General features: G+C 60.3%; 1 protein-coding gene across 9 annotated transcripts in view; it reads left to right on the plus strand.

Annotated features, from left to right (window-relative positions):
- TSC2 (TSC complex subunit 2) overlaps positions 1 to 25519 on the plus strand; it is a 36375-nt gene that overhangs the window by 8078 nt on the left and 2778 nt on the right. For 3 of the 9 annotated variants that reach the window (XM_033101227.1, XM_033101228.1, XM_033101229.1), the window contains 28 exons: positions 135 to 208; positions 1329 to 1455; positions 2245 to 2388; positions 3260 to 3397; positions 3958 to 4061; positions 4532 to 4613; positions 5719 to 5874; positions 6362 to 6478; positions 9246 to 9368; positions 10097 to 10203; positions 10424 to 10574; positions 11819 to 11941; positions 12450 to 12584; positions 13834 to 14023; positions 14867 to 14960; positions 15144 to 15246; positions 15539 to 15633; positions 16842 to 16970; positions 18322 to 18486; positions 18754 to 18906; positions 19028 to 19140; positions 19654 to 19869; positions 20984 to 21187; positions 21850 to 21918; positions 23193 to 23323; positions 23759 to 24252; positions 24467 to 24542; positions 24747 to 24833. In XM_033101227.1, coding sequence (XP_032957118.1) covers positions 135 to 208; positions 1329 to 1455; positions 2245 to 2388; positions 3260 to 3397; positions 3958 to 4061; positions 4532 to 4613; positions 5719 to 5874; positions 6362 to 6478; positions 9246 to 9368; positions 10097 to 10203; positions 10424 to 10574; positions 11819 to 11941; positions 12450 to 12584; positions 13834 to 14023; positions 14867 to 14960; positions 15144 to 15246; positions 15539 to 15633; positions 16842 to 16970; positions 18322 to 18486; positions 18754 to 18906; positions 19028 to 19140; positions 19654 to 19869; positions 20984 to 21187; positions 21850 to 21918; positions 23193 to 23323; positions 23759 to 24252; positions 24467 to 24542; positions 24747 to 24833 — 3900 coding nt within the window. The remainder of the gene's footprint in view (positions 1 to 134; positions 209 to 1328; positions 1456 to 2244; positions 2389 to 3259; positions 3398 to 3957; positions 4062 to 4531; positions 4614 to 5718; positions 5875 to 6361; positions 6479 to 9245; positions 9369 to 10096; positions 10204 to 10423; positions 10575 to 11818; positions 11942 to 12449; positions 12585 to 13833; positions 14024 to 14866; positions 14961 to 15143; positions 15247 to 15538; positions 15634 to 16841; positions 16971 to 18321; positions 18487 to 18753; positions 18907 to 19027; positions 19141 to 19653; positions 19870 to 20983; positions 21188 to 21849; positions 21919 to 23192; positions 23324 to 23758; positions 24253 to 24466; positions 24543 to 24746; positions 24834 to 25519) is intronic. The other 6 variants (XM_033101230.1, XM_033101232.1, XM_033101234.1 and 3 more) reach the window with 6 other exon arrangements.

Raw genomic sequence — 25519 nt, forward strand, 5'->3', positions numbered from 1 at the left:
TGGGAGGAGATAGCAGAGCGCTGGCTGGACAGAGAGCTTCGGAGCAGTGGCTGTGTGCAGGCCTGGCACACAGGGTGTGGTTGGGGCCCCTCGGGCTTGTATCTGCCAGTCTAACAGTGGTGTGTTTTTCCCAGCTGATGCGTAACCTCCTGGGCACTCACCTGGGCCACAGTGCCATCTACAACATGTGCCGAATCATGGAGGACAGGCGAGTGTGGGCAGAGCCTGGGGCAGACGGTGAGGGCGAGGTGGCTGGGTCAGCTGCTGCAGAGTCTTTGCGAGGAGTCTGTGTTGGCTCTCGTGTGGCATAGGCTGACGCGCTGGTTTCCTGTTCCCTTGGGGTGATTGCACTAAAACGGGAGCACATTCTTATGCTCCTGGTCTCCTGTCCTCTTACTTGTGTCAGTAAAATCAGAACGTTCCAAACTGAGCTGGTAACCTCCCTCCACGCTGGGGTCTCGTCTAGTCGGGCGGCTTCACCATTGATCTTGTTACGAGGCCCTTGCCCTCGCTTCCCACAGCCCAACCATCACAAGTCCTGCTGCTTCTGCCCTGGAGAGGTGGCTCAAATCTGTCCCCCTAGGCCCCCCACGCCACCCCCTCACCTGTCACTTCCCCGGCACCCACTCTTGGCCTCTCGAAGTCCATTCCTGCACACGGCAGCCACATGTTCTTTTAACAACATAGATGGATGTCACCCTTTGCTTGAAGCCACAGTGGCTCCCAGGACTCAGGATCAAAACCATACTCCTCACCATAGCAAGGCCTGGCTGGCCTGGCCCTGCCCCAGCCCTCAGCGTCTTGCTCCCTCCCTCTTGCCATGCTCCCACCCACCCAGGGCACCCGCATGTGCCCTTTGCTCCTGCTGGGATATCCTTCCACCTGGGTTGAGTTTCTTTGCGTTACTCCTTGACATCTCGGCTCTGTCACTGATTCCCTGACTGCCCTGAGCAGGTGGTGGCTCTCGTATCCCGTAGCTTCCCTTCTTAGCTGTGATTCGAGGTGGAAACTGGCCATTTCCTTACATGGCCCTTTGGTTCACGTCTGTGTCTCCATGAGGCTAAGAGCCTTCTCTCTGACCGCCGTACCCTGGCATCTAGTGTGGCTTCACAGTCAGCATGTTGAGTGAATGCAGGAGGAATCCAACGGTTGCTGCTGGCCTCTGTGGGCCCTTACCAGCGCCCCTCCCCCAGCCTTGCTTTTGCCCCATAAGTGCAGGGACCTCTGGGGAGGCTGCCAGGAGGCTGGGCCCACCTTCGGGCCCCGTAGAGGGCAGCCGCTGGTCCTGGGCTCTGCTCACATGCTGTCTTTCTGGGCCATGCTTTCAGAGCCTACATGGAAGATGCCCCGCTGCTGAGAGGAGCCGTGTTCTTTGTCGGCATGGCTCTCTGGGGAGCCCACCGACTCTATTCGCTCAAGAACTCCCCGACGTCTGTGTTGCCGTCATTTTATGAGGTGACTCATGTTTTGTGCTGCAGTGAGCTGGTGAGAGCCGGGGAGCTCAGTTCAGTCAGGCCCGCCTACCCGGTCCGAGTAGGCCCACGAGACAGGTTTGGCTGCAGGAGCAGTGAGGGTATTTCCAGTTCCTTGCTTTGCAGCTGGAGAGGAGGTTTAGGGCCGTTGGAACATTTCAGTCTCAAGCAAATGTTATAGCTTATGAATTTCATCTGCCAGTTAGCGTTAGCACTGTTCAAGATGCCCCCAGGAAGGGTGACAGTCGTACTGGCGACGATTTCACTTGGAAATCTCACGCTCGCTCTCGAGTTGAGGCCAGTGATAGGACTTCTGTTTCCATGGGGCCCAGCGGTGTTCGGAGCACTTCCTGTGTGTGCTCTCATGTAGTCGTCCTGGCATCCTGGTGAGCTGGGCCATCGGCCCATCCTTATCTTACCACAAGGAGAGCAGCGCAGACGAGCTGTGTCGTGTCCGGACGACAGACTCTCCTGATGGGCTGTCCTGTGCGCCCGGCCCCCACCTCACCGGGCGCCGGAGCATGCAGTCTGCGTGTTGCTGGCATCCAGTAGCTTTCAGGTTCCTCTAGGCCGGGAAGCCCGGGGCCCAGAATTCAGCCGAGTCAGGCTCTTTGGAGCCGGTGTAGGAAACACTTCTGGGCTCCGTGAGATGGGAATGGGGGCGTGGCCCTCAGGCATCCGGCGCTGGCTTCAGCTGGTGACTTAATGGGGGCTTCCTGTGCCTGGGCCCAAGTGGCTGACCACTGCCTGCTCTCTGGGCCTTGTGTTCCAGGCCATGACCTGTCCAAACGAGGTGGTGTCCTATGAGATCGTCCTCTCCATAACCAGACTCATCAAGAAGTACAGGAGGGAGCTGCAGGCTGTGACCTGGGACATTCTGCTGAACATTATCGAGCGCCTGCTTCAGCAGCTCCAGGTGAGGCCGTTGGGAGTGCTCTGGGCACAGGGAGGACGGGGACCACGGACAGGCTGGTCCGAGGGCCCTTTCCTGGGGGGCGCTCAGCCATGGCGGGGCTCTTCTCACCTGGACCATGGTTCCCTGCACACTGGCAACCTTGCCCAGAGCCTGCTGGACGTGTTGCCTGATGGTTGTCAGTGGCGTCAGCTCGCCACCCACTGAAGATGGCCAGGGTTTTCCAAACCTGCGCCATCACTGGGAACATGAACGTGTAGTAGACGAGCAAGGGGGCAGGGCTCTCATTGGTCAGGGTTGACAGTTACACTCCAGATCACCTCCATGGCCTGCACATGCACCCTGAAGACAGCGCCCTAAGCATCTAGAAAGCCGCCCACAGCTTTGGCATAACTGGGGGACAGCGCTGACCAAAGCAGGAAGGGGGACCTGTCAATGGGGCTGCAGAGATGACCAGGCTGTGTGTATCACGGGTTCAGAGCTAGGCCTTCTGGGGCCTGGGGTGGGCGATGTGTAGGTGGCCGGGCCAGGGGAGGAAGGACTGGAACTCAGTGCGGACTCTTGCCCTTCGTCGTCAGTCACCAGCTGGCCAGGTAGTGCTTCATCCTGGAATGGTGGGCTGGGAGACCGTGGCCCTGGGGCCTCCAGAAGATGCTGGAAGCACTCGCAGTTGGTCCCTTCAGGGCCCACTGCACTGTGTGGACACAGCCAGGACTCCTTGGGGTTAGGGAATGAGCGGGAACAGCCCTGCTGTCCCAAGTGTCCCCGTACGGGTGGGGTCAGGAGGGCCTGAGGGGGTGTCTGGAAGCAGCTGGTCTTGAGTCCTTGAGGGAAGCGGAAGTCAGTCCTGTGTAACTGCACCTTTGTGTCCCAGAGCCTGGAGAGCCCGGAGCTCAAGGCCATCGTCCATGACCTGCTGACTACAGTGGAAGAGCTGTGTGACCAGAACGAGTTCCACGGCTCACAGGAGAGATACTTTGAGCTCATTGAGAGATGTGCAGACCAGAGGCCTGTAAGACCACTCTTCCCCCAACCTGGCGGGCTCAGGCAAGAGGGTGGTTTAGGTCAGGCTGCTGGGGAGGAGCGGGCCCGCTCGCCTCTGGGAGGCCTGGTTGTGTAGGTCTGAAACCGAGTTTGAAATAAAAGGCCAGGCAGGCTCCTGCTCTCCCGGCGTTTGTGCTCCAGCAGGCAAGTCTGTCAGGGTGTCAGTAAGCTGCGGGTGTGTGGGTCGGTCAGAGCACAGCGCTAGCCTAACTCAGTTTCCTCCCACCTGTGCGGAGGAAGGTGTCGGCCTGCCTGTGGAGACTTGGTGCTCAGCACGTCTGCTCCCTGGGCGGCAGGCGGTCCTTGTGCCAGAAACGCTCAGCTTGATGCCAAGGCTTTTATGTGGGTTTTTCAATGGATTTTTATTGCTGTCAGTAGAGCTTTGTCTTGGGCTCCCCACCTGGGCCTTGAAGTGACTGGTCTCACCGAGCAAACTATTCTCTGGGGCCACAGCAGGCAGCTGTGTTCATAAGAAAACCTCCAGAAAGGCGAAGTGGCTCTCACACCAGGGTTTTCTTCTTTTGACAGGAGTCCTCCCTCTTAAACTTAATAACCTACAGAGCTCAGTCAATCCACCCAGCAAAGGATGGCTGGATCCACAACCTGCAGTTACTGATGGAGAGATTCTTCAGGTAGGGAGCCTCTGGAGGCCTCTTGGGCCTTGGAGCCTGACCCCGTGTCTGCGCCCTGGCACGGCCTCTAGGACACCAAGAGTCAGGGTTTTCTTTGCGGATTCTTGAAAGTAACGATTCTTGCTGAGCAGGACCAGGTGGGTTCCTGGTAGGGCAGTCCTCTGAAGGCTCTGTGCTTGCTGCTTCCTGTGGAGTGCTTGTCTAAAAAGATGCCGTCTCTGAGCGCCGAGCTCTGTGCCCCTGGGCCCAGTTCTTGGTCTGCATGTTGACAAGCTGGGCCCCACGAAGGGAGAGTTAGAGTGGGTCTCTCCTGCCACCCAGGCTCGGGGGGCTTGGTTTCCTGCAGTAGGCCTGGGGTCTGGGTCTCCAGGGGAGCCCTCCGAGCTCAGGATGCAGGGCGAGCAGGGCCTGGGGCAGGGGGTGAGGCTGCCACCAGTGCCTGGCCCCAGCCGCTGTGCCCCTGCCCCCAGGAGCGAAGCTCGCAGTGCTGTACGTATCAAGGTGCTGGACGTCCTGTCCTTCGTGCTGCTCATCAACAGGCAGTTCTATGAGGTGCGTGTCCTGGGGCCGGCTGGGAGCCCGGGCTGTCGGAGGGGAGGGGGGCGTTCGCCCCAGAGGTACTGCGAGCCTCCTGGGGGGTCTGCCTGGGACCTGGGGTCCGACACACTCCTCTGGCAGGCTCTCTCGGCAAGCTTTGTCTTTTACTCTTTCATTCGTTTGTCCATCTGTCCGTCCATACCCCCATCATCCATCCGTCCGTCTGTCCATTTCACGGGGCCCCCTACCAGTTCCTGTCCTCAGGGAGCTCCAGCCTGGTCGTCACCCAGAATACAGAAGAGTTCTGTACAGTCTTGCGTGATTCTTTCTTTATGTCCATGTAATCACACTCACCTCTGGACCCCAGCCCAACCGGTAACTGCCAGGACGGTGCCAGGCCCTGCCTGTCTCTTTACTACTGGATTCTTCCCTCCAGTACATCCTTCTCTGTGTTTGTGGTCCAAGTCCCTCCTTCCTTCAGAAACACTAGAGTGTGCCTGCCCGCCATGCCCTTTCCTCCAGGAGATGGACCTCAGGCTCTGTACGGCCTCCCTTGCTTTCCCGCAGCCTCCTGCATTCCTGCTGTGCCCAGCACCTGCCTTCCCCCTCCTGCTCTCTCAGCCTTCCCTTTCCCTATGTCTCTCCCGCTTGGTATCCGACTCTCCTTCAAAGTCCAGCTCAATGCTTCCTCTTTCAGGAAGCCCCTCTGGGTTCTTGGGTCCCTCACGTCAGGGTCGGTCTCGTTCTGCCTCTCTGAAAGCTCTCGTCACACTGCCCCATTGCAGTGGACTCGGTGATGTCAGGGGCGAGGTTATCCCACCCCCAGGTGCACACATAGGGCCTCCCACATTACATCGTCCTTACTTGTGACGTTGAGTAACAGAGCAAGCAGGGGACATTCACGCTGCATCATGTTTGAGCCTGTGGACCTGTACCTAGGCCAGGCTATTGTGCAGCCGTCGCTGTTCCCCTGACCTGAGGGGCCATGCAGAGCACTCGGGAAGGGGCTGGGCCCCTCAGGCGGACACATCCCTCCCGTGGCTTTTCCCATCTCCAGTGGGACCTCAGCTGCTTTCCAACCTGTCACAGACGGCTTTCCTCCCCGCTGTGCTTGCTGCAGGAGGAGCTGATCAACACGGTGGTCATTTGCCAGCTCTCCCACATCCCTGAGGACAGAGACCACCAGGTCCGGAAGCTGGCCACGCAGTTGCTGGTGGACCTGGCCGAAGGCTGTCACACCCACCACTTCAACAGCCTGCTGGACATCATCGAGAAAGTGAGAGCTGCTTGGGCCTGGGGTGTGGGGTGCCTGGGCTGCCAGGGGGACCCCCGCCCCCGACCTTTGTGGCAAAGTGTTGCGGGCAGCAGCGTCCTCTGGACTCTGTCCCGTTCTCTGCAGAATGACGAGCAGGTTCCTCAGAGGCAGGGCTTCCCCCCCCACCGCAGTGATGGGTGGTGTCTGGAGACTCAGCCGGGCCTGCTGTTGCTCAGCCGTGTTCTGCTGCCTGGGGTCCTGGGAAACGGCTGTGGTGACGCTCCGCAGCTGGGCTGGGTGGGGCTGGGCCGTTGTCCTCCTATACCACCCTTTTCTGGTCATGTCGAAATGCCTAGCAGTGTCTCCATGGTCCCTCAGGTGCATGAAGTGTATCAGTCCTTTGGAGAAATAAGGGAGAAAGTGTCTGCTGGTAGAAAGTACTGGATTGCATGAGTGCTGCCACCGGGAGCCTGGAGCTGGACCTTAAACACAGATCTTCTCTCCAAAGGTGATTGCCCGTTCCCTTTCTCCACCCCCCGAGCTGGAGGAAAGAGAGGTGGCGGCGTACTCGGCCTCCTTGGAGGACGTGAAGACTGCCGTGCTGGGGCTGCTGGTCATCCTTCAGGTGGGCGTCTGCTCTTCTGGGATGGGTGACAGCCGGCTGCGTCTGTTGGAGGGCCGCTCTGTAGGGACACATCTCCTGGGAGACCTGGGTGCGCCCAAGGGGCTGAATTGGGCAGCCTGGGTGTGATCCCAAGTCCTGGTCACAGTGTGGGGACTGTGTGAGAGCCCTCAGGGAGCCTGAGGCAGACTGTGGATTGTGTGGACCCACCCGAGTCAGGGCCCCAACCATCCCCGCGGCTCTCCCAGCAGCGGAGGACAGAAGGGCTGCCATCCCTCTGGTCCCAGGGTGGTTTGATTTTTTTCTTTTTTTTAAACAGCTTTATTGAGATGTAATTTACATACCGTACAATTGCTCTGTTTTAAAGTATGGGATTCACTGGTTTTCAGTATATTCAGAGTTGTGCAGCTGTCACTACAATTTGAGAACGTCTTCATTACCCCAAAAGACACCCCATACCTATTAGCAGTCACTCCTCATTCTCCTCTCATCACCCCCAAGCCCTGGAAACCACTAATTTGCTTTCTGTCTCTATGAATTGGCCTATTCTGAACGGTTCATAGACACGGAATCATACAGACCTTTGCATCATCTGACGTCTTTCATAAGGTCTTCACGGCTCACCCACGTTGTAGCACGTGTCAGTACTTCTTTCCTTTTTAAGGCTGAGTAATATTCCACTGTGTGGCTAAAGCATAGTTTGCTAATCCGTCCATCTGTCGATGGACACTTGGATGGTTTCCACCTTTTGGCTCCTGTGAATCATGCTGCTGCGAGCATCCAGGTACAGGTTTCTTTGTGCACGTATGTCTTCATGTCTCTTGGGCAGGTACCTAGGAGGGGAGTTGCTGAGTCATATGGTAACTTTGTGCTTAATCATTTGAGCAACTGCCAGACTTTTCCCCAGGGTCTGTCCATTTTACATTCCCAGCAGCAGAGAATGAGGGTTCAATTTCTCTACATTCTCATCCACACTTATTTCCTGTGGGTTTTGTTTTAAAATTATATCCATCCTCGTGGGTGTGGAATGATATCTCATTGTGGTTTGATTTGTATCTGACTAATGACTAATGATGTTGAGCAACTTTTCATGTGTTTATTGGCCATTTGTGTATCTTTGGAGAAATGTCTGTTCAGATCCTTTGCCCGTTTTTTAAATTGGGTCATTTGTCCTTTTTTTGAGTCGTAAGAATTCTTTATATATTCTGGCTACAGGTCCTTTATCAGTCACGTGATTCACGTTCATTTTCCATCCCCAGCCATTTCTGCAGCATTGTGCTCACTCTCCTGGGCGGTGGCTGTCCTCACGTACCCCCAGGCACTGCCTGGCTCCTGAGTGTTGCTGGTGCTGTGACCTCATCCCTTAATGTCCCCAGGGGCAGCGATCAGCCTCTGCTGCTGCGCCACACCTTGATCACCAATATTCAAAGCACGATAGTGTCACTCAAGTTCACTTGCTAGCATCAGTATTGTGTGAAATGTAAAATTTGAATGCGTTGTCTCAAAAACTTCTAGTTCATAAAGACGGTAGAACAGTTTCCTGTAATGTGTATATGTGATAGATTTTTATTTTCTGACGTGAAGTTTAAAGTGTTTGATAAAACCTGGACAGCATCTCCTTGGTGTCCCGTCCATTGGAGCCCCACACTGTGTACTGCCCTGGCTTGTGAGGGGAGCGTGGGGCCTATGGGAGCCCCATGGCTTGGACAAACCCAAAACCCTCCTACGGAGGAGGAAGACGAGATAGTTCTCTGCCCTCCCTTGGAAATCCAGCCCTAAGGGCCAGGGGCCGCAGAACTGAACTGTTTCTTAGTTGAGGCGAAGTCCTGCGCCAGGTTGTTTTCATTTTTCTTGTAATGAAAGAGTAGTATATTCACCCTGTTTTAACCGGGTGAAACATGCAGGCAGCATAAACATAGCAAAAAGTTGATTCCTTCCCTCCTTCCCGTCAAAACTGGTCGGTAGAGCAGCCGCTGTCCAGCTCCTTGGGCATCCTTCCCGAAACTGCCTGGCCGTCGTCAAGCATTGTGCCAAACGCCCTCCTCTCTCCTCCCCCCACCCTTTTTTTGTGTGTGGAAAATGGGGATAATGCTTTTATATTATGTTTTCGAAACGAGAGACAGATTTGTTAATTATTCTTTAAAAACAATAACGTGATAGGATTTCAAACATTTCTCTCAGGTTGAGTATCTTGAAGGGGTCCCGCTTGCCCCCTGCTGGCTCCACCCGCCCAGGCTTCTGGCAGCACCAAGGACTCTCACACCTGGGCTCACCTGTCAGGGAGGGGCCCTTGGCCTTGTTGAGGTGGGGCGGGGAGGGGCCTTACTATGGGGATCACAGCCCAACAACTGGGGGAGGAAATCCCTTCAGAGACCCCTTGTGGAATACCCTGTGGATTTGTGCGTCCGGTTTATCCATCTTTGCTGAGTGGTGTTGAGCGTGCTCCTCCAGCCCACGTGGGCTCGTCTCACACGTGGCTCCACGGTGCTCCACTGGGTGGGCTTCCTGTTTTAGTAACTGACTCCCTGTGGATGCCAGGAACATGTGGCCGTCCCTGATGTGTTACCATTACCAAGAGTGCAGTGCACGCGGGTGGGATGTTTGGGGGGCGAGGCCCTGGAGAAGAACTGGTGGCGTGAAGGGTTCATGCTTTTTAAAGATGCTGCCCAGTTACCTCCAAAGCTGCTGCTGCTGCCTCCTCCCGGGCAGCAGCTCCTGGGCTGCAGGGTGGCCTCTTGCCCTCGCGGTGACCAGCGCGCGCTCTCTGCAGACCAAGCTGTATGCCTTGCCTGCCAGTCACGCCGTGCGTGTGTACGAGATGCTGGTCAACCACATCCACCTGCACTACAAGCACAACTACACCCTGCCCATCGCCGGCAGCATCCGGCTGCAGGTACGGCGGAGCCTCGGGGCTGGCCCGGGGTGGACTCCCCACGGGGCCCAGCAGTTGCCTCAGTCTCGGTGGGTACAGTGACCACAGGCTCGAGAAGTGGCAGGTGGCCCCGGGAGGAGCCCTCAGCAGACTGCTCCCTCCTCAGTTCCAGCAATGCCACCTGCTGCCCTTCCCGTTGCCTGCAGCCCTCGTACCTCTGTGGCACGTCAGTCTGAGTCACACAGTGGCCTGGGGTGGGGAGAGACAAAGGGTGTCGCATCAGCTTCCAGGGTGGCACGTGTTTCCATCACTCCTGCTGCCGAGCCTGTCAGCAGTCTGCAGCAGAGGGTGTGGGCTGGGCAGGGCAACTGCCTTGAGCTCCACTGGGTGCTGGCACCAGGCTGGGCAGAGGTCACAGGACAGAAGCTCTGGGCCCTCCTAATGGGGCCCTGAGCCCTGTCACTGGGGAGCCCCGTCATTCACGGAAGTGACAGTGTCCTGAGCAGAGGCCTGCTCCCCGGCACTCAGGGCGGCGCTTTGCTGCCCAGCCAGCATTTGAGGGTTCAGCCCCTGTCCTGGGAGCGCGGCCAGCTGCCCGCCCTGGGCTCTGAGGGCGAAGGCCGTGAACGCTGCACCTCACTACCCGACACCGCTGTCTGCACAGAGAAGTTGGGGTGTTTGCTGTTAGCGGGAGCAGCCCTTCCTGCGAGACGTGTGGGTCTGTAGATGGTGCCTTGTGTTCCCTGCAGGCCTTTGACTTCCTGCTGCTGCTGCGGGCCGACGCACTGCACCGCCTCGGCCTGCCCACCAAGGACGGGGTCGTGCGGTTCAGCCCTTACTGCCTCTGTGACTACATGTATGTGTGGGCCCGCATCCTTCCCGACTGCCGCTGTCAGCGCCGTTTCCCCTGGGTCCGGGGCAGTAGGGTCCCAGGGCAGCTGGGTGGAGCCAGCTGCTCTTCACCCCGAGGGTGGTCGTCTGAGGGACACTCCCAGAGGGGTCCTGGTGGCAGTGGGTCTTCTTACCCTGTGGAGCAGGGGCTTCAGCTGCAGCGCTTCCCCTGCTTGTTTCCACAGGGAGCCAGAGAGAGGCTCGGAGAAGAAGGCCAGTGGCCCCCTGTCACCTCCTACCGGACCGCCCAGCCCTGTGCCTGCGGGCCCCACCGTGCGGCTTGGCTCTCTGCCCTACTCCCTGCTCTTCCGTGTCCTGCTGCAGTGTTTGAAGCAGGTGAGCTGTGGTAGGTCAGACTGAGCAGTGCCGGATGCTTCCCAGAGGGAAGCAGTCCCTTGTTAATACAGCGACCTTGGAAGGTTCGCGCAGGTGTGCAGGTTCCAGCAGCGGTTCTGTAACTGTGTTGAGCACCTGCCGTGTGCAGCGCTTCACCTGGATCTGGGTGAGGAGCTGAGGGAACGTTCCTGCCTCCAGGCGGTGGTTTTGGTGCACGACTAAGTGTACAGGCAGGTAACTGGGCTCAGAGCAGCGCTCGCCTCAGAAGGACGCCCAGGCGGGCCGTGTGGGGCTGCAAGTGGGAGCAGTCACGTGTGGTTGAGGGCACCTGGAGGGGCAGGTGAGGTCCGTCTTGAGGAAGTTTCCAGTGGCAGGCGCAGTTCCATGGGCAGAGACGCAGCTGGAGCTGAGATGGGGCGGGCAGAAGCGTTTAGGCCTGTGCCCTGCCAGGCCGGCGAGAGAGGAGCCATGGTCTGCAGCGTGCCTCGGCCACGCAGGGCGGCCTGCAATGGGCTGGGCTGGCTCCCAGCGGCCATGGCGGGAAACGGCTGGATGGCGAGGCAGGACCAGGTTCCCTTGCGGTGCCAGGCGGTGGCACTAAAGGGGACTGTTGGGGATTTCCTGTGAGTCCCAAAGCCTCCGTGTCACAGGTGGTACCTGGGGAAAGGCTTTCGGGGCTTGTGTCCATTGGTGTAGCTCATGGGTCGCGGTCCCCCTGAAGGGAGCTTGGGAGGGCTCACGGGCTCGGTCCTGTGGGGCCACAGCTGTGTGCTCCCTGGAGCTGTGGCCCTGGGTCGACTTGAGTCCTGCAGCAGGTACCTGGGCTATGGCTTGTGGGGGTTGCCTGCTGGGGAATAGCTTTTTCCTGCTGTGCCTCATTGTGCTCTGGGGGGGTATCAGTCATGGCCCCTTGGGTTTAGTGTTGTAGGTAGGGAGTCCTGCGGTCCCCGTTGGGTGAATGGGGAGGATGGAGCCAGGTGTGCGAGAAAGTTCCAAGTCCAGCTAAGAAGAGCGGGGTGGTGTGGACTCTGCATTGGGCCTCCTGCTCAGCGTGGCCTTTGGTGGGCAGCTGCCACTCTGCCCAGCTCTCCTCAGCCCTCCCTAGCGAGCCCAGGAGTGTGGAAAATGGGAGAGGGGGCCCAGAGGCCCCCCAGCTGCCCAGCTCCAAACAGAGCTTCCAGCTCGCGAACTTCGTCTCCCGCCCCCAAGCACAGTCGCCCCCTGACCGCCCACTTTTCCCGCAGGAGACGGACTGGAAGGTGCTGAAGCTTGTGCTTAGCAAGCTGCCCGAGTCGCTGCGCTACAAGGTCCTCATTTTCACCTCTCCGTGCAGCGTCGACCAGCTGTCCTCCGCCCTCTACTCCATGGTAACACGGCTGCTTCCTGTGTCCCCGGCGGGCTGGGGTAATGGGCCTGGATGCAGCATAGTTCCTCCCTCTCCCAAGGCTGCGAGGCCCTGGGAGACAAACTGGTGAAACACAAGATGGCATATCCTTCAGAGACGTGATTCCTGTTGGGAGTGGTCATGCCTCCAGGGCCCCGTCCTTCCTTTCCCAGCTCATAGGGCAGAAAACCGGAGGTCCCCAACGTAGGGCTGGAACGCGCGATACTGAGTGTGACATCTCGTCTCCTCTCCCATCTCACGGGGGCTGCTGTGACAAGTGCCTCAGTCACATCTCTAGCTTCAGGGCCGGTGGCCTCTCACCTCCCTGAAAAGGCAGACCCTTGGCCAGAAAAGGAAGCAGGAAGGCCCCCGGGCTCTTGACCCCTCCTCCCACTGGGCCGGAATTCTCGGGGGCCTCCTGGCACTCTCCAGCCACCCAGCAGGTGACCTAGCCGCCGGGCGGGGCTTTATGTCTGGACCTTGGTCATTAGCTTTCAGGTCCCAAGACCCTCGAGCGGCTCCGAGGCATCCCGGAGGGGTTCTCCAGAACTGACCTGCATCTGGCCGTGGTTCCCGTGCTGACAGCTTTGATCTCGTACCACAACTACTTGGACAAAGCCAGACAGGTACCAGATGGGAGGGGGACAGTCAACCTTTGTGGTGCTTGGGCCTCAGGAGGTTTGCTTCAATTAAGTGGGCCCAGCATTGTCCTTCTAACCTGGGTGGCTGCTGGGCCATGAGGGAGCTGCCTTTGCTTGCCCACGTGCCTGCCGGACCCCTGCCCGGCCTGGAGCCGGACACCTGAGGCCCCTTGGGTGTGTGGGCGTCACGCAGCGCCGGACTCCCCTCCCCAACATACACACAGCATCTTTTCTTTGAAAAGCCTTCACAGCGTTAGGACGGGTGGCCAAGCCTCTTGGCAGAGCCCGGCCTGCCCCAAGAGGCAGTGTGGCCAGGCCAGCGCCCCTCCCGACTTCTCCCTCCACATCTGCGTCGTAAGGCTTGTGTCCTTATCCCTTGCTGTCAGGAGTGAGTCCCATGCTGAGCCATCACATTTGCGATTGCATCTAAATTCCCGACGCCTTCCTCGTCACTCTGCCGTAGAGAGTTCAGGCCGCCTGCTCCAGCTCAGCTGGGCCAGCAAAGGGGAGGGCTCCCACCAAGACTCTGGGCTTTCTGAGCTCTGAGCCCTCACTCCTGCTCATGGCATGTTGGGAATTCACACACCACTTCACGTCCCGTTCCCTCCGCACCCGACACCCACCAAGTGGCAGCTGGCCGTGCTGGGCTAAAGGTCCCCTGAGAACTCTCGAGGCCTGAAATGTTGCTGAGGGATGGGGCGGCTGCAGGAAATCAAAATCACCTATGGGGCCTGTGCCACCGGGCAGTTTGCTCTCAGGCTGAGGCCCAGGCCCACGCTTGGCACTTGTCTCTGGTGGGCACAGCTGCACTGTCTTCATGGAGGACCTGCCCATGGTTGGCGGGGGCCTGGTGGCTTTGCTGTGTCAGGCAGAGCCACCTCTTGTAATAATGCCAACCAGTTGGGGATCCCAGAACCAAGGGGGTGATGGGCCCAGCATGTCCTGGCTCCAGGGTGTTGGCTGGTGGGGAGGTTTCAGGAAGCCTCTGACCAGAGCAGCCCTGATACCCAGGTGGCTCAGTTGGGGTCAGCTGCTGGTGGCTCTGACGCTTAGACTCTCAGGGAACTGCGACAAGGCCTTTCACCTTTGTAAGCCTTGGCTGCCTCTGTAGAACATTCTAGAGTGGGGTGAGGGTAGACAAGGCCCTGGCTCACCAGAACAGCCAACACAGACAGGCGGGTGTGGAGGGCCAGCCTGTGGGGGGCTGGCTCTGAAGCATGTGTGCTGCCCCCAGCGGGAGATGGTGTACTGCCTGGAGCAAGGCCTGATCTACCGTTGTGCCAGCCAGTGCGTGGTGGCCCTGGCCATCTGCAGCGTAGAGATGCCGGACATCATGGTCAAGGCCCTGCCCATCCTGGTCGTGAAGCTCACGCACATCTCGGCCACGGCCAGCATGGCCATTCCACTTCTCGAGTTCCTGTCGAGTAAGTGTCTGTAGCTCCATGTACTTCCACGTCTGCACACGTGTGTAAGTGTGGGGTGGACCCTTGGGTTTAGGGCTGTGCCCTGCCCTGCCCGAAGTAAGCCGTGCTGCTGTCTCTGACCTTACCTGGTGACCTCTCTGTGGTTACATGTAGGTGCGTCATCCTCCTGGGCGCCTGGGGCATGCCACCCTCTGCTGCCTCAGGGCCTTTGCACTTCCTGTCCCTGTGCCTTGAATGCTTTCCTCCTTCCTGGTCTTCAAGGGGTTGGCTCCTTTCTTCCCCTCAATATCAATTTAAATAGCTCACAAGCCTCCTGTCACCTGACATCCGTCCCTGCACTTGGCCGGGCTCTCACAGCCTCCTTTTTGTCTCCCTGAACACGCACCCTACAGTTTGGCAAGGCTTTGCTGGCTTACCCCTCAGATTGTGACTTCCAGGAGCTCAGGGTGATTCGTTTGCCCCTTGGTTCCCAGTCCCCTAGTGTGTGTGGCCGTCAGCTGGCCCTCCGGTGTGTGAACAATAATGGCCTCTGCTGCACATTCTCCTTTACAACTCTTTAAAAATGTAAAAATGCTTCTTCGCTCATGGCTCGTACAAAGGCAGGCCACCAGCCCAATTCGGCCTAGGACCCCTTGGAATAGAGAGCCAAGGCCAGGAGTCAGGGGAAGGTCAGGTTTGGGTGGGCTATGACTTGCACTCCTTTGCAGCCCTCTTGGGTCACAGTAGCTGCACTGGCTTTTAGACGCAGCCCAGGACCCTGGCCACACCAGCCCCCGCCGCGGCCGTGGGTTTGTCTGCCTTGCTGGCCTGGGCTCCCTTACTGGCTGTCTCCTTGTGTCACAGCTCTGGCCAGGCTGCCTCACCTCTACAGGAACTTCGCAGCAGAGCAGTACGCCAGTGTGTTTGCCATCTCTCTACCGTATACCAACCCCTCCAAGTAAGTGCTGGCCGTTCGTCCCTTGGGAGGCCCTGCCCCCCCGGCTCTGGCCGCGGACAGGCCTCTCGGAGTGGAATGCCATGCTGGCCTCTGTGTTTTCGAATTAGTCTGCGCTTCCCGCTTCCACATTTCCCTCGAGTGTCAGGATGGAGGTCCTGCAGTTCCGTTTTCTTCTCGTCACAGATTCAATCAGTACATCGTGTGCCTGGCCCATCATGTCATAGCTATGTGGTTCATTAGGTGCCGCCTGCCCTTCCGGAAAGACTTTGTTCCTTTTATCACTAAGGTAAGCCAGTGTCAGGGCTGGGACCTGTTTGCCATTGGCTGATTGTGGCTAGAGCATGACAGGTGGGGAGAGAGGTGGGGTGTCATTTGGTGCTGTGCTTACGGCGCCCAGGGGTCTGCTGAGATGCACTCACTGTGGGCATGGGGGCAGGAGCTGCTGCCTCTGGGTCTGCAGCCCATCCCAGGCTGGCAGTATACCTGGGAGGGGCTGACAGGCGCAGAGGGAGGAAGTGTTCGGGTGCCTAGAGGGCCGGGTCCCCAGGCCTCCAGCTCAGGTCTGCTCCACTGTGCAGGGCCTGCGCTCCAATGTCCTCCGGTCTTTTGATGACACCCCTGAGAAGGACAGCTTCAGAGCACGGAGCACCAGTCTCAACGAGAGGCCCAAGAGGTGTGGGGCCTGCCGTGGGCATGGCTGGTGTCTGGTGGGGTGGGCGGGCAGGTCTGCAAGCTGTGACCTGTGAGCAGCATGGTGCATGCGGGGCCTGGGGCTGACCAGCTGCCCCAGGCCAGTGAGTGAAAATGGGATGCGTGGCTGAGGCTGTGCCCCCGTGCAGGCCGTGCTGGGTACCAAGGTGCCCTGGGGCAGGGCCTGTGAAGGCGGCTAGTGCCCTACACAGCTGGAGAGCCCAGCGCTCTCCTCACGAAGCCGGGCACTGTGCTCTGCAGTATCTGGGCACCTGCGTGCTGCGTCACAGCCAGTCCTGGCGTGCCTGGGCAGCCAGTGCCAGAGGCGCCGAGTTGGCGATCTGGGGGCCAGCTGTAGGGCATCTGGGTTTGGGTCTGACTCCACTGAACGAGCCCAGGGTTGCATCAGGGCAGCTGTGACTCCTGAGAAGCCAAACACCCAGCCTGGATGGGGAGGGCCCTGTGGTCAGCCCAGCCTCGGGCCAGGCAGGGCGCCCCTCCTCCCGCCCTCGCTCCTCAGCCCCTTGCTCATCAGGGACACTCTCTTTCCCATCACAGCCGCTTCTGCCGAATCTGACACAGAGCTGTGCTAGGCCTTGTGTTCTTGTTTGTGTTTCATTGAAACAGCTCCCCCCTGCCCGTCCCCTACCTTCCCACCCAAGCTTTTTTGGCTCTCCTGAGGTGGGAATACGGCATTTTCCAGAATGACCAGGTCAGCGTGACCTAAAGTCTAAAGCTGTTTTCTCAAGCCCCCGTGGCTGGAGGCCAGGAGCCTTGAGCTAAGAACTGGCCCCTTGGAACAGTTACCTTCAGGGCCTCGGCGCTTCCTGGTCCCTGAGCTGGGCAGTGCTGGCCTTCCACGGGGCGGGGGACACCTGGTCAGTACAGCCTGGAATCTGCCGTGTGGCGCGATCCACACATTTAGTTTGCACTAGTGTTCCTTGTTTGGTATCATGCGTGAAACCTGACTTTTTCTGTCATGTTTACAAGATGTATTTTCATGCGTTTTTGTTTTCTGTTTCTTCCCCCTGCTAACTGGCTTCTGGCATGGTTTTTTGTTCATCTCACCCGCGGGCTCTCCATCCTGACCCTGTGGCCTGTGACCTTTCCTCCTCATCCCTCCAATGGCTTGCTCTCCCCTCCCGGGAGCTGGGCTCTCTGGGGCTTGGTCCTTCCTTCCTCACCTGGTAGTTTGAGGATAGCCAGACCCCCCAAACAAGGCTTGAATAACTCTCCACCCGTCAAAGAATTCAAGGAGAGCTCTGCAGCCGATGTCTTCCGATGCCGCAGCATCAGTGTGTCTGAACATGTGGTCCGCAGGTAGTGGGCTCTGTCGGGGGGGGGCTCAGACCCTGGAGCTGGGTCCGTGAAGTGGCGCTGCCAGGCGGGAGCACCGGGTGGCGGTGCATGGGGCTGCTTGCATGACCTCGTCGTCTGCCCACGCCCTCCCTGGCCAGAGCTGGAGGAGAGCCCGAGTGGCAGCCTTCGGGCCACAGGGACCCGCCCTGCTGAGCCCAGCCCTCGGTCCAAGGAGCCTGGCGGTGAGGGTGGGGAAGGTTGCATTCTGTCCCCAAGCCTCGTACAAGCACGGGCTGGCTGCATGGTGGCCTCCGGCTGGCCGGGAAGCCCGAAGCAGGGTGGCTCCTCTGAGAAAGTGTCCAGGGGCAGCCGCCTGCAGACCTGTCCTGGGTGGTCAGGGGCCTTGCAAATTAAAACAGCGGCCATACAGGTTGGGTGGGAACACTCTTTCCAGGGTTTGGCTTTTCATATCCTCTCGAGTGGACTTTCTTCTTGAGCTTTCTTCAAGAAAAGGTCTGCTTTGCGTGGTAACTGAAAGGGATCGGAGACGTTTGTGTAGGGCAGGGGGGTGGGGCCAACCTGGGAGGGGCTGGGCAGGGGAGGCCTGGGCCCTCGAGGGGTGCAGTCCCGGTGTCCGGGTGCAGGTGTAGGCTCTCGGGAGTCACTGCTTTGTGCCGACCAGGCCAGGCTACTGAGCCCCTTCAGGTCTCTGTGTCCCAAAGCTCGGAGACCCACCTCCTCGCTGACCCCTGGCTTGGGCTTCAGCCTCAGGCTGGCCTCCACTGAGCGGGATTTGGGAGGGAGGGTGGTCAGTATGGCTCCCCTCTTAGCTCTTTTCCAGCACATTCTTTGTTTTGAGCAAAACATGGCAAAGGGGCTGTGGAATTTGTATCAGAATGAAACCTGCTTAAGCCCCTCCTGGTCACTGGGTGGAAGGTGGAACACTGGGTGGCCTGAGTGAGGGTGAAGAGCCACACACGAAGCCCAGACCTTCTCTGTCCTTGACGGGAGGTGGCCCTGTGGGCAGAATGCAATCTTTGTGCGTGTGTCCCATGGTCGCCCTGTCTCTGCATGACTAAACTGTTCTGCCACGAAGCCATCGCCTAACTCCTGTGCTTGGGTGAGGGGACGTCTGTCTCTCTTGCCTCCTAAGCCTCTGCTCTGAGGAGCGGGCCTGGGTCTCTGCCAGGAGCTCCTGCTCCTCCTCTCTCTCGGGTGATGTGTACTGTGTGCCAGGCTGTGGCTCAAGTGCCACGCGCCCAGGCGGGTCTTCTGAGCTTGGCTCTCAGCACGTGCACGCCTCAGCTCGGCCCTGGAGGTACATGACTCAGCTTGCTCAGCGCCCTGACCTTGCCGTGGCCCCTCCCTTCAGCAGGATCCAGACGTCCCTCACGAGCTCCAGCTTGGGGTCTGCAGATGAGAATTCCATGGCCCAGGCTGACGACAACTTGAAAAATCTCCACCTGGAGCTCACGGAAACGTGTCTGGACATGATGGCCAGATATGTGTTCTCCAACTTCACGGCGGTCCCCAAGAGGTGTGGGCCAGGTTCCAGGGCCAGGGCAGGATGGGAGGTGCAGGGCCCAGCTTTTCTCCCGTGACTGTACTTGGTTAAAGCAGTGGCCGCAGGCATGGCCTGGGGGCTTCCTTCCTGCCGGCCCACCCCAGCAGGGCAGCTCTGCATGTCTGAGTCTCCCCCCTGGGTTTGTGGACCCCCGTGCGTGGTCCAGGGGTCTTGGGAATCCAAGATGCCTGTCCGGAGACTCCACTGGGCGAGGTGTGGCCAACACTTCTGTGCTTTCAGGTCCCCCGTGGGAGAGTTCCTCCTGGCCGGTGGCAGGACCAAAACTTGGCTGGTTGGGAACAAGCTCATTACCGTGACAACGAGCGTGGGCACCGGAACCCGGTCGCTGCTGGGCCTGGACTCAGGAGAGCTACAGGGCAGCCCGGAGCTGAGGTGATGCTCCCCCGTGCCCAGCCTGCTCAGCCTTCATGGTGCTTCTGCGTGGGGCAGTGCTGTGCTGGCCCAGAGCCCACGGGGCACCCTGTGACATCCTGCGTGGCCCGTCTTTCCTCAGCTCTGACCCCAGCCTGCACGTGAGGCAGACAAAGGAGGCACCAGCCAAGCTGGAGTCGCAGGCGGGGCAGCAGGTGTGCCGCGGGGCCCGGGACCGTGTCCGCTCCATGTCTGGTGAGCTGCTGCCCTCCCTGGACCTCACGGGTGCCTCTGAAGGTCCCCGTGCTCAGGACGGTGCCTGGTGGCCAAGGGACAGGTGGTCGGCTTCAAGCCTGGCCCACTTCCTGAATCACTCAGGTGCTGTCTCTGAGCCCTCGTCACAGGTGTGTGTGTGTGAGGGGGCGCACCTTGCTCACAGCTATGGCACGAGGTCACCTTGCTGCTGCAGGACTCCTGAAGGCAGATGTTTCCTCCCAGCCTTCAGGATGCCTGGCCCTCAGCTCAGCCCACCCCTGGAGCTTTTCTCTGGTGCAGCTGGAAAGAGCCATGGTCCAGCTGGGCAGGTGCTGGAGCCCCTTCCTGGACCTGTGGCTCTGGGTCCACTGAGGCTGGTACCATAGGAGGGCCATGCCCAGGAGGGCTGAGCTATGCTGGGCACTGACCTCGGGCTTCTTGGCCCGGTCTGTGCTGCTGGCTTTGCACTGGGCAAGTAGTGGTCACCAGCCCTTCTGCCCTCGTTCCCTTCAGGGGGCCATGGCCTTCGCATTGGTGCACTGGACGCTCCAGCCTCCCACTTCCCAGGTGGCCCCACTTTGCCAGGCCCACAGACTGCCCCCGTCAGCAAACCTGAGAAGGCCTCAGCCGGCACCCAGCTCCCGGTGCAGAAAGAGAAGACGAACCTGGCAGCCTACGTACCCCTCTTGACCCAGGGCTGGGCGGAGATCTTGGTCCGGAGGCCCACAGGTACGGAGGGTGGCCCTGCACTCGGCTGGCCTGCGCCTCTCTTACTCATAGGGAGTGTGGGACAGTAACCCATAAGCGCTGTGGATGCACAGGAGCCAGCAGCAGGCAGAATGGCCCACCGGAGCACTTGGGAGGTGACCTTCGAGTGAAGTCCCCAGGGGTGAAGAGTGGAGGTGTGCAGGCTAAGTGGGGACCCAACAGTCTGCCGGGCACTGTAACAAAGTGCTCTAGGCCGGTGGCTTATACAACAGAAATGTGTTTCCTCTCAGTCCTGGAGTCTGGAAATCTGAGGTCAAGGTGTTGACAGGGCTGGTTCCTGTTCCCCCGTCGTCAACCCTCTGTGTGTGTCTGCGTCCACATCACATTTTCTCCTAAGTCACCAGTCAGATCGGCTAGGGCCCACGCACATGGCTTCATTTTACCTTCATCACCTATTTAAAGATCCCATCTCCAAATACAGTCACATTCTGAAGACGTAAGGGTTAGGACTTCAACCTGTGAATTTTGGGGACACAGCTCAGCCCATAATGGCGATTTCAGGCTGAAGGAAGGACTTACAAACCAAGGCCCAGGGCTCAGGAGGCCCCTCGGTCACGGTGACCGGGAGATGAGAAGGACGGGGTGCTGGGCTGCAATGCTGTGGGGGGAGGGGCCAGGACAGGCTCCTCGTGTGTCCCCCTGGTTCCTGTTAGGGAGTGGGCAAGCGGGAGGCAGGAAGACCAGGTGAGAAGGTCCAGGTGGGTCGGGAGGAGGCGAGTCTGGGTCACGTGAGACGCTTGGGATGAGAGGATGCTCGGTAGGGAAGGTTGAGGTAAAGCGGGGCCCGGTGCCCTGTGGGCAAGAGGAGGGCCCCGCCCAGCCCTCAGGGAGGAGTCTGCTGCCTCCTGAGCCTGACATGGGGCAGCAGAGGCTCATCAGGACAAAGCCAGGGCAGGCGTTGTGTAGGGCCGGCTCCTTGCCCCCGATGTCGCTCCCTGCTTGAGCACGAGGAGCCCTGCAGGCCCCCGCATGTGCCCTTGAGGCTGGCGTATCGGGCTTCCCAGGGCGGGTGGGGAGGGGGCGGCTGGTGGATGCGTGGGGCTGTGGCCTGAGGGGCGCTGCCCGCCTTCCCCAGGGAACACCAGCTGGCTGATGAGCCTGGAGAACCCACTCAGCCCCTTCTCCTCGGACATCAACAACATGCCGCTGCAGGAGCTGTCCAATGCCCTCATGGCCGCCGAGCGCTTCAAGGAGCGTCGCGACACGGCCCTGTACAAGTCGCTGTCCATGCCGACGGCCGGCTCGGCCAAGCCCCCCCCACCCCCACGTTCTAACACAGGTGAGCACTGGCCGAGCTCCGCCCAGGTACAAACTGTGACGGCAGGTGGTTTCCCCCCGCTTGTGGATGCGCCTGGTGCGGTGTCCCTCAGCCTCCCTGGGCACCACCAGCCTTGGGCATCACAGGAGCCTGGCCTGTGGGAGAACGCCTGCCCTCTGGCCTCTGACATGTAGGAGTGGGGCCCACTCCAGCAGAAGGGGCTCTGGAGACGCAGTACCCGTGGAGGGCAGGAGCCTTTGCCCTGCACCCTCTTCAGGGTGCCCAGTGCTCAGGGCTCCAGGGGTGACCACAGTTCTGCTGGGGACGAGTCTGGATGCGCCGAACAGCCTGAGCCTGCCTGCGTGTTCTCATGTCCCTGCCCAGTGGGCCTGGGGCCGTCCTTTTAGGCCCGCCCTCTGGCCACAGATGGCGTTTAGAGGCTGAGGATCCTGTTCCTGAGGAGGGGGGCCGCACCCCCTCCCCGAGTCGTCCGCTTAAGCGTCTTGGAGAGCTGGGACCCCACATGCGCCCTGCCTACCACCCGCCCGCCCGCCCGGACCCTGCTGGCCCTCCCCTCTCTCTCTCCAGGCTCGGGGGCTGTGCAGGACTAGTGGTGCCTGTCCTCTCTGCTCAACATGTGCATAGTCTCTCTGCTGACTGGCCGCTCACGGCTTCCCTTGCAGTGGCCTCTTTCTCCTCCCTGTACCAGTCCAGTTGCCAAGGAAAGTTGCACAGGAGCATTTCCTGGGCAGGTATCGTGCGTCTCCTTAGGAAAGCGCTGTTTGCTGCAGAGCCCTGCTCTGCCTCACAGGTCCTGTTCTCACTGTCCCTCATCCGCTCATCCCGTCATGATCCTGTCAGCCTTTCATCACCGTCCGGGAGCAGGGCCCCGACTCGCATGAGGACGTCTGTGCAGAATGCCTTTGCTTTGCCGGCGGGAAACCCTCTGCCTCGCACCCTTGTGGCTGAACTCTGTTCCAAGCCAGACAGGTCCTCCCAGCCCCTTCTTCAGGCCCGAGGAGGTGACAGAGGGCAGCTGAGCCGCAGATGCTGCCTGGGGACACCTTTTTGGAGGGGAGCCTGGCCCTGGGGCTCAGCCAAGCTGACCTTGCCCTGGTCTCTGATGGTCTGATTGGCTTTGTGAACCCACAAATTGGGCTGCATCTGCCTTTTGTCATGGCCTGGCTGAGGGCCCTGCAGACCGGCTCTGGCCCATTGCCCCAAGGCTCTGGCAGGGAGGGTTTGACCTGCTTGACTCTGGCCTGTCTGGATGCCCACGTGTGGGCCGGAGCCAGTGAGGAAAGGGCAGTGTGCAGTGGGCTCTGGCAGCAGCTAACAGACCGCGCGTGCAGGGCTGTGTGCAGGTGGCCGCGGGCTGTGCTAACCCTCGGTGGCTGCTTCTCACTGCCCCTGCCCTGATGCTGGCTCAGACAGGGCTGCTTTGGGCATCGTGCCGTCTCCTGAGCGCACCTGGCTCTGGGTTTGGCTTGGACTCAGCAGGCACGTCTCGGCTTCCCAGAGGGGCTCCCGAGGCTGTGCGCACACAGGGACGTCTCCTATGTCGGTCTTTCTTCCGGTCCGGTCAGGGAGGAGCTCAGGCTTCTTTACCTGGTTCCTGGGGCTGGTCCAGCCGTTCCTCCTGAGCTGAGGCCTCGTCTAGACGTTGCTCCTTCATCTTGGGCTCCGTCTGCCCTCGCCTGCCTGCCTGGCTGGAGGAGCAGAGGCAGCTTCTGTGGATGCCGGGCTGGGCGGGTGGGGATGAAAGGAGCCACATGCCCCCTCGTCCTGACCCGTGGTAGCCCGTGCCGGAGACACCCTGTGTCCGGCTCACAGCCAGGCCCCTCAGAATGCCCTCCTCCAGCTGGCTTGATGGGTGGGGGTGGCTTGGAGCCACAGGCAAGGAGGGTCCTGGGAGCGGCTCTGCTGGGGGCTGCTGTGGCCTCCCACAGGGCATAGCTGGTCCCTCTGAGGCCATGTGAGCTCCCAGGGCCAGGCCAGCACCCAGCAGCCCTGTCTGTCCACCCAGACTCTGCAGTGGTTCTGGAGGAGGGAAGTCCAGGCGAGGCTAATTTGCCGGTGGAGCCCCCGGAGCTGGAGGACTTCGAGGCCACGCTAGGCACAGACAGGCGCTGTCGGGGTGCTGGAGAGTACAGCAGGGTGAGTCCCGCTGGGCGCCAGCTGCCCGCCCGAGTTGTCCCTGCGAGTGCCTGCCTCAGCCTGAGCCACGGAGTGGGGGGAGGGCTCCGTGGAGTGGGGGGAGGCTGAGAGGCGGGGCTGAGGGGCAGAGGGGTGGGGTCAGGGCCAGCGGGTGGGGTAGGGCAGGCAGAGGGCAGCCTCCACACCAGGCTTTGTGGCGGGTCACTGACTTGCTCCTCACTGGTGCTGTCCTTTGGTTTGTGGGGCACTCAGCTCCTCTGTTCAGCGTAGGACATAGGCGGGTGCTGCCCTGGTGGCGGTGGCAGCCATCAGCTTGGTGCTGGGCAGCTGTGGCCCTGGGCTGGAGGGCACGTGGGGCCTCGTCGTCTCCAGGAAAACCCCAGGTGGCCTCAGTGGCCCCTCCTGCTGAAGGTGCTCTGGATGTGTTCTTTCTAGTCGTCTTCCACCTCCAGCCAGGAGGAGAAGTCGTTCCGCGCAGAGGACCTGGCCTCTGGTGGGATCCCCATCGAGCAGGCTGTGGCCTCCAAGGCCGCCCGGCCCTCCGTGGACCTCTCCTTCCAGCCGTCACAGCCCCTGAGCAAGTCCAGCTCGTCGCCTGAACTGCAGACCCTGCAGGACATCCTCGGGGACCCTGGGGACAAGTCTGACGTCAGCCGGCTGAGCCCAGAGGCCAAGGCCCGCTCACAGTCGGGGATCCTGGATGGGGAAGGCACTTCCTGGTCAGCCCCCGGCGAAGAGAGCCGGGGCCCCACCCAGCCCGAGGGTCCCTTGCCTTCCAGCTGTCCCCGCTCCCCCAGCGGCCTGCGGCCCCGAGGCTACACCATCTCCGATTCTGCCCCATCGCGCAGGGGCAAGAGGGTGGAGAGGGACTCTTTCAAGAGCAGAACAGGGGCCTCCAATGCCGAGAAGGTGCCAGGCATCAACCCCAGGTGAGCCTCGCCTCTGGGCTGGGCTCCTGAACACGCTGCTGGGGACGTGGCGCCTGAGGCCCTGGGCAGAGCAGGCCGGGGTGCAGGTCCGCGTGTGCTCTGCCTGGGGCTGTCGGAGCCCCAGGAGCGGCCAGGCCTTCAGCGGTGCTCGGGGTGGGCTGGGACTCGTCGGGCCCTCATGCCAGGCCCGGCCTCACCAGCTCTCCCTCCGCAGCTTCGTGTTTCTGCAGCTTTACCATTCGCCTTTCTTTGGTGACGAGTCCAACAAGCCAATCCTTTTGCCCAATGAGGTGGGCATGCCTTCTCTTCCCTGCGAGGGACCCTGGGGCCGGTGGGGGGCACAGTGGGATGCCTGGCTCTGGGTAGTGGTGGTCGTAGCCCTCAGCTCCCGGTGGCAGCCTGTGGTAATCTGCCAGGGTGGGGAGGCTGGCTAGGCAGGGCTGGTGGCAGGGGACAGCCTGTCTACGGACTCAGGCAGGACTCTGTGGCTACAGTCCTTCGAGCGATCAGTGCAGCTGCTTGACCAGATCCCGTCCTACGACACGCATAAGATTGCCGTCCTGTACGTGGGAGAAGGCCAGGTAGGCGGCAGGGATGGCGGGGGCCGGCCTGGGTGCCCGGGCAGAACAGGGTGGGGGCGGGGGCCTGAGCCTCAGCCTTCGCAGAGCTGTCACTGCAGGAGCATAAGTGCTTATTGAGCTCCACACCAGGTACTGTTCTGGTGCCAGGACACAGGCTACGCCCGAGTGCAGGGGGCTGGGCCGGGGAAGGGAGCAGGCCTGGGAGATGCAGGTGGGGGGCAGGGAATCTCCACGTCAGTGGTCCAAGGGAGGTGACACTGAGCAGAGATGTGACGGAAGTGAAGGTGAGTGTGCGTGCAGGTGTGTGGGTGTCCTGTGCCTCTGCCCCGGGGACGGGCACAGCTTGTGTGCTCCAGGGCCCGCAGAGCGAGCGCCGGGCACGGGGAGCAGGCGTAATGGGGAGGGGCCGAGCCTGCTGCTGGAGGCTGCGCTTTTGCCCCCGGTGAGGCAGGAGAATGTTGGATGGTTCTGAGCCAAGGGTTTGAGAGGACTCGGCCAGTCTCAAAAGCATCCCTCTGGCTGCCGTGTGGAGAACCGGTGGAAGTGGGGTGGTGACAATCCAAGTGAGAGGGGCAGGTCTGCAGAGTGGGTCAGTGGGTGCCAAGGAATGCTAGGGTTCGGGGTGCAGTTTGCGCTCTGAAATTTGCTGGCAGATTAATTGAGAGAAATCCAGGAGTCACCTGGGC

The sequence above is a fragment of the Rhinolophus ferrumequinum genome, assembly GCF_004115265.2.
Source record: "Rhinolophus ferrumequinum isolate MPI-CBG mRhiFer1 chromosome 15 unlocalized genomic scaffold, mRhiFer1_v1.p scaffold_54_arrow_ctg1_1, whole genome shotgun sequence".
NCBI lineage: Eukaryota > Metazoa > Chordata > Mammalia > Chiroptera > Rhinolophidae > Rhinolophus > Rhinolophus ferrumequinum.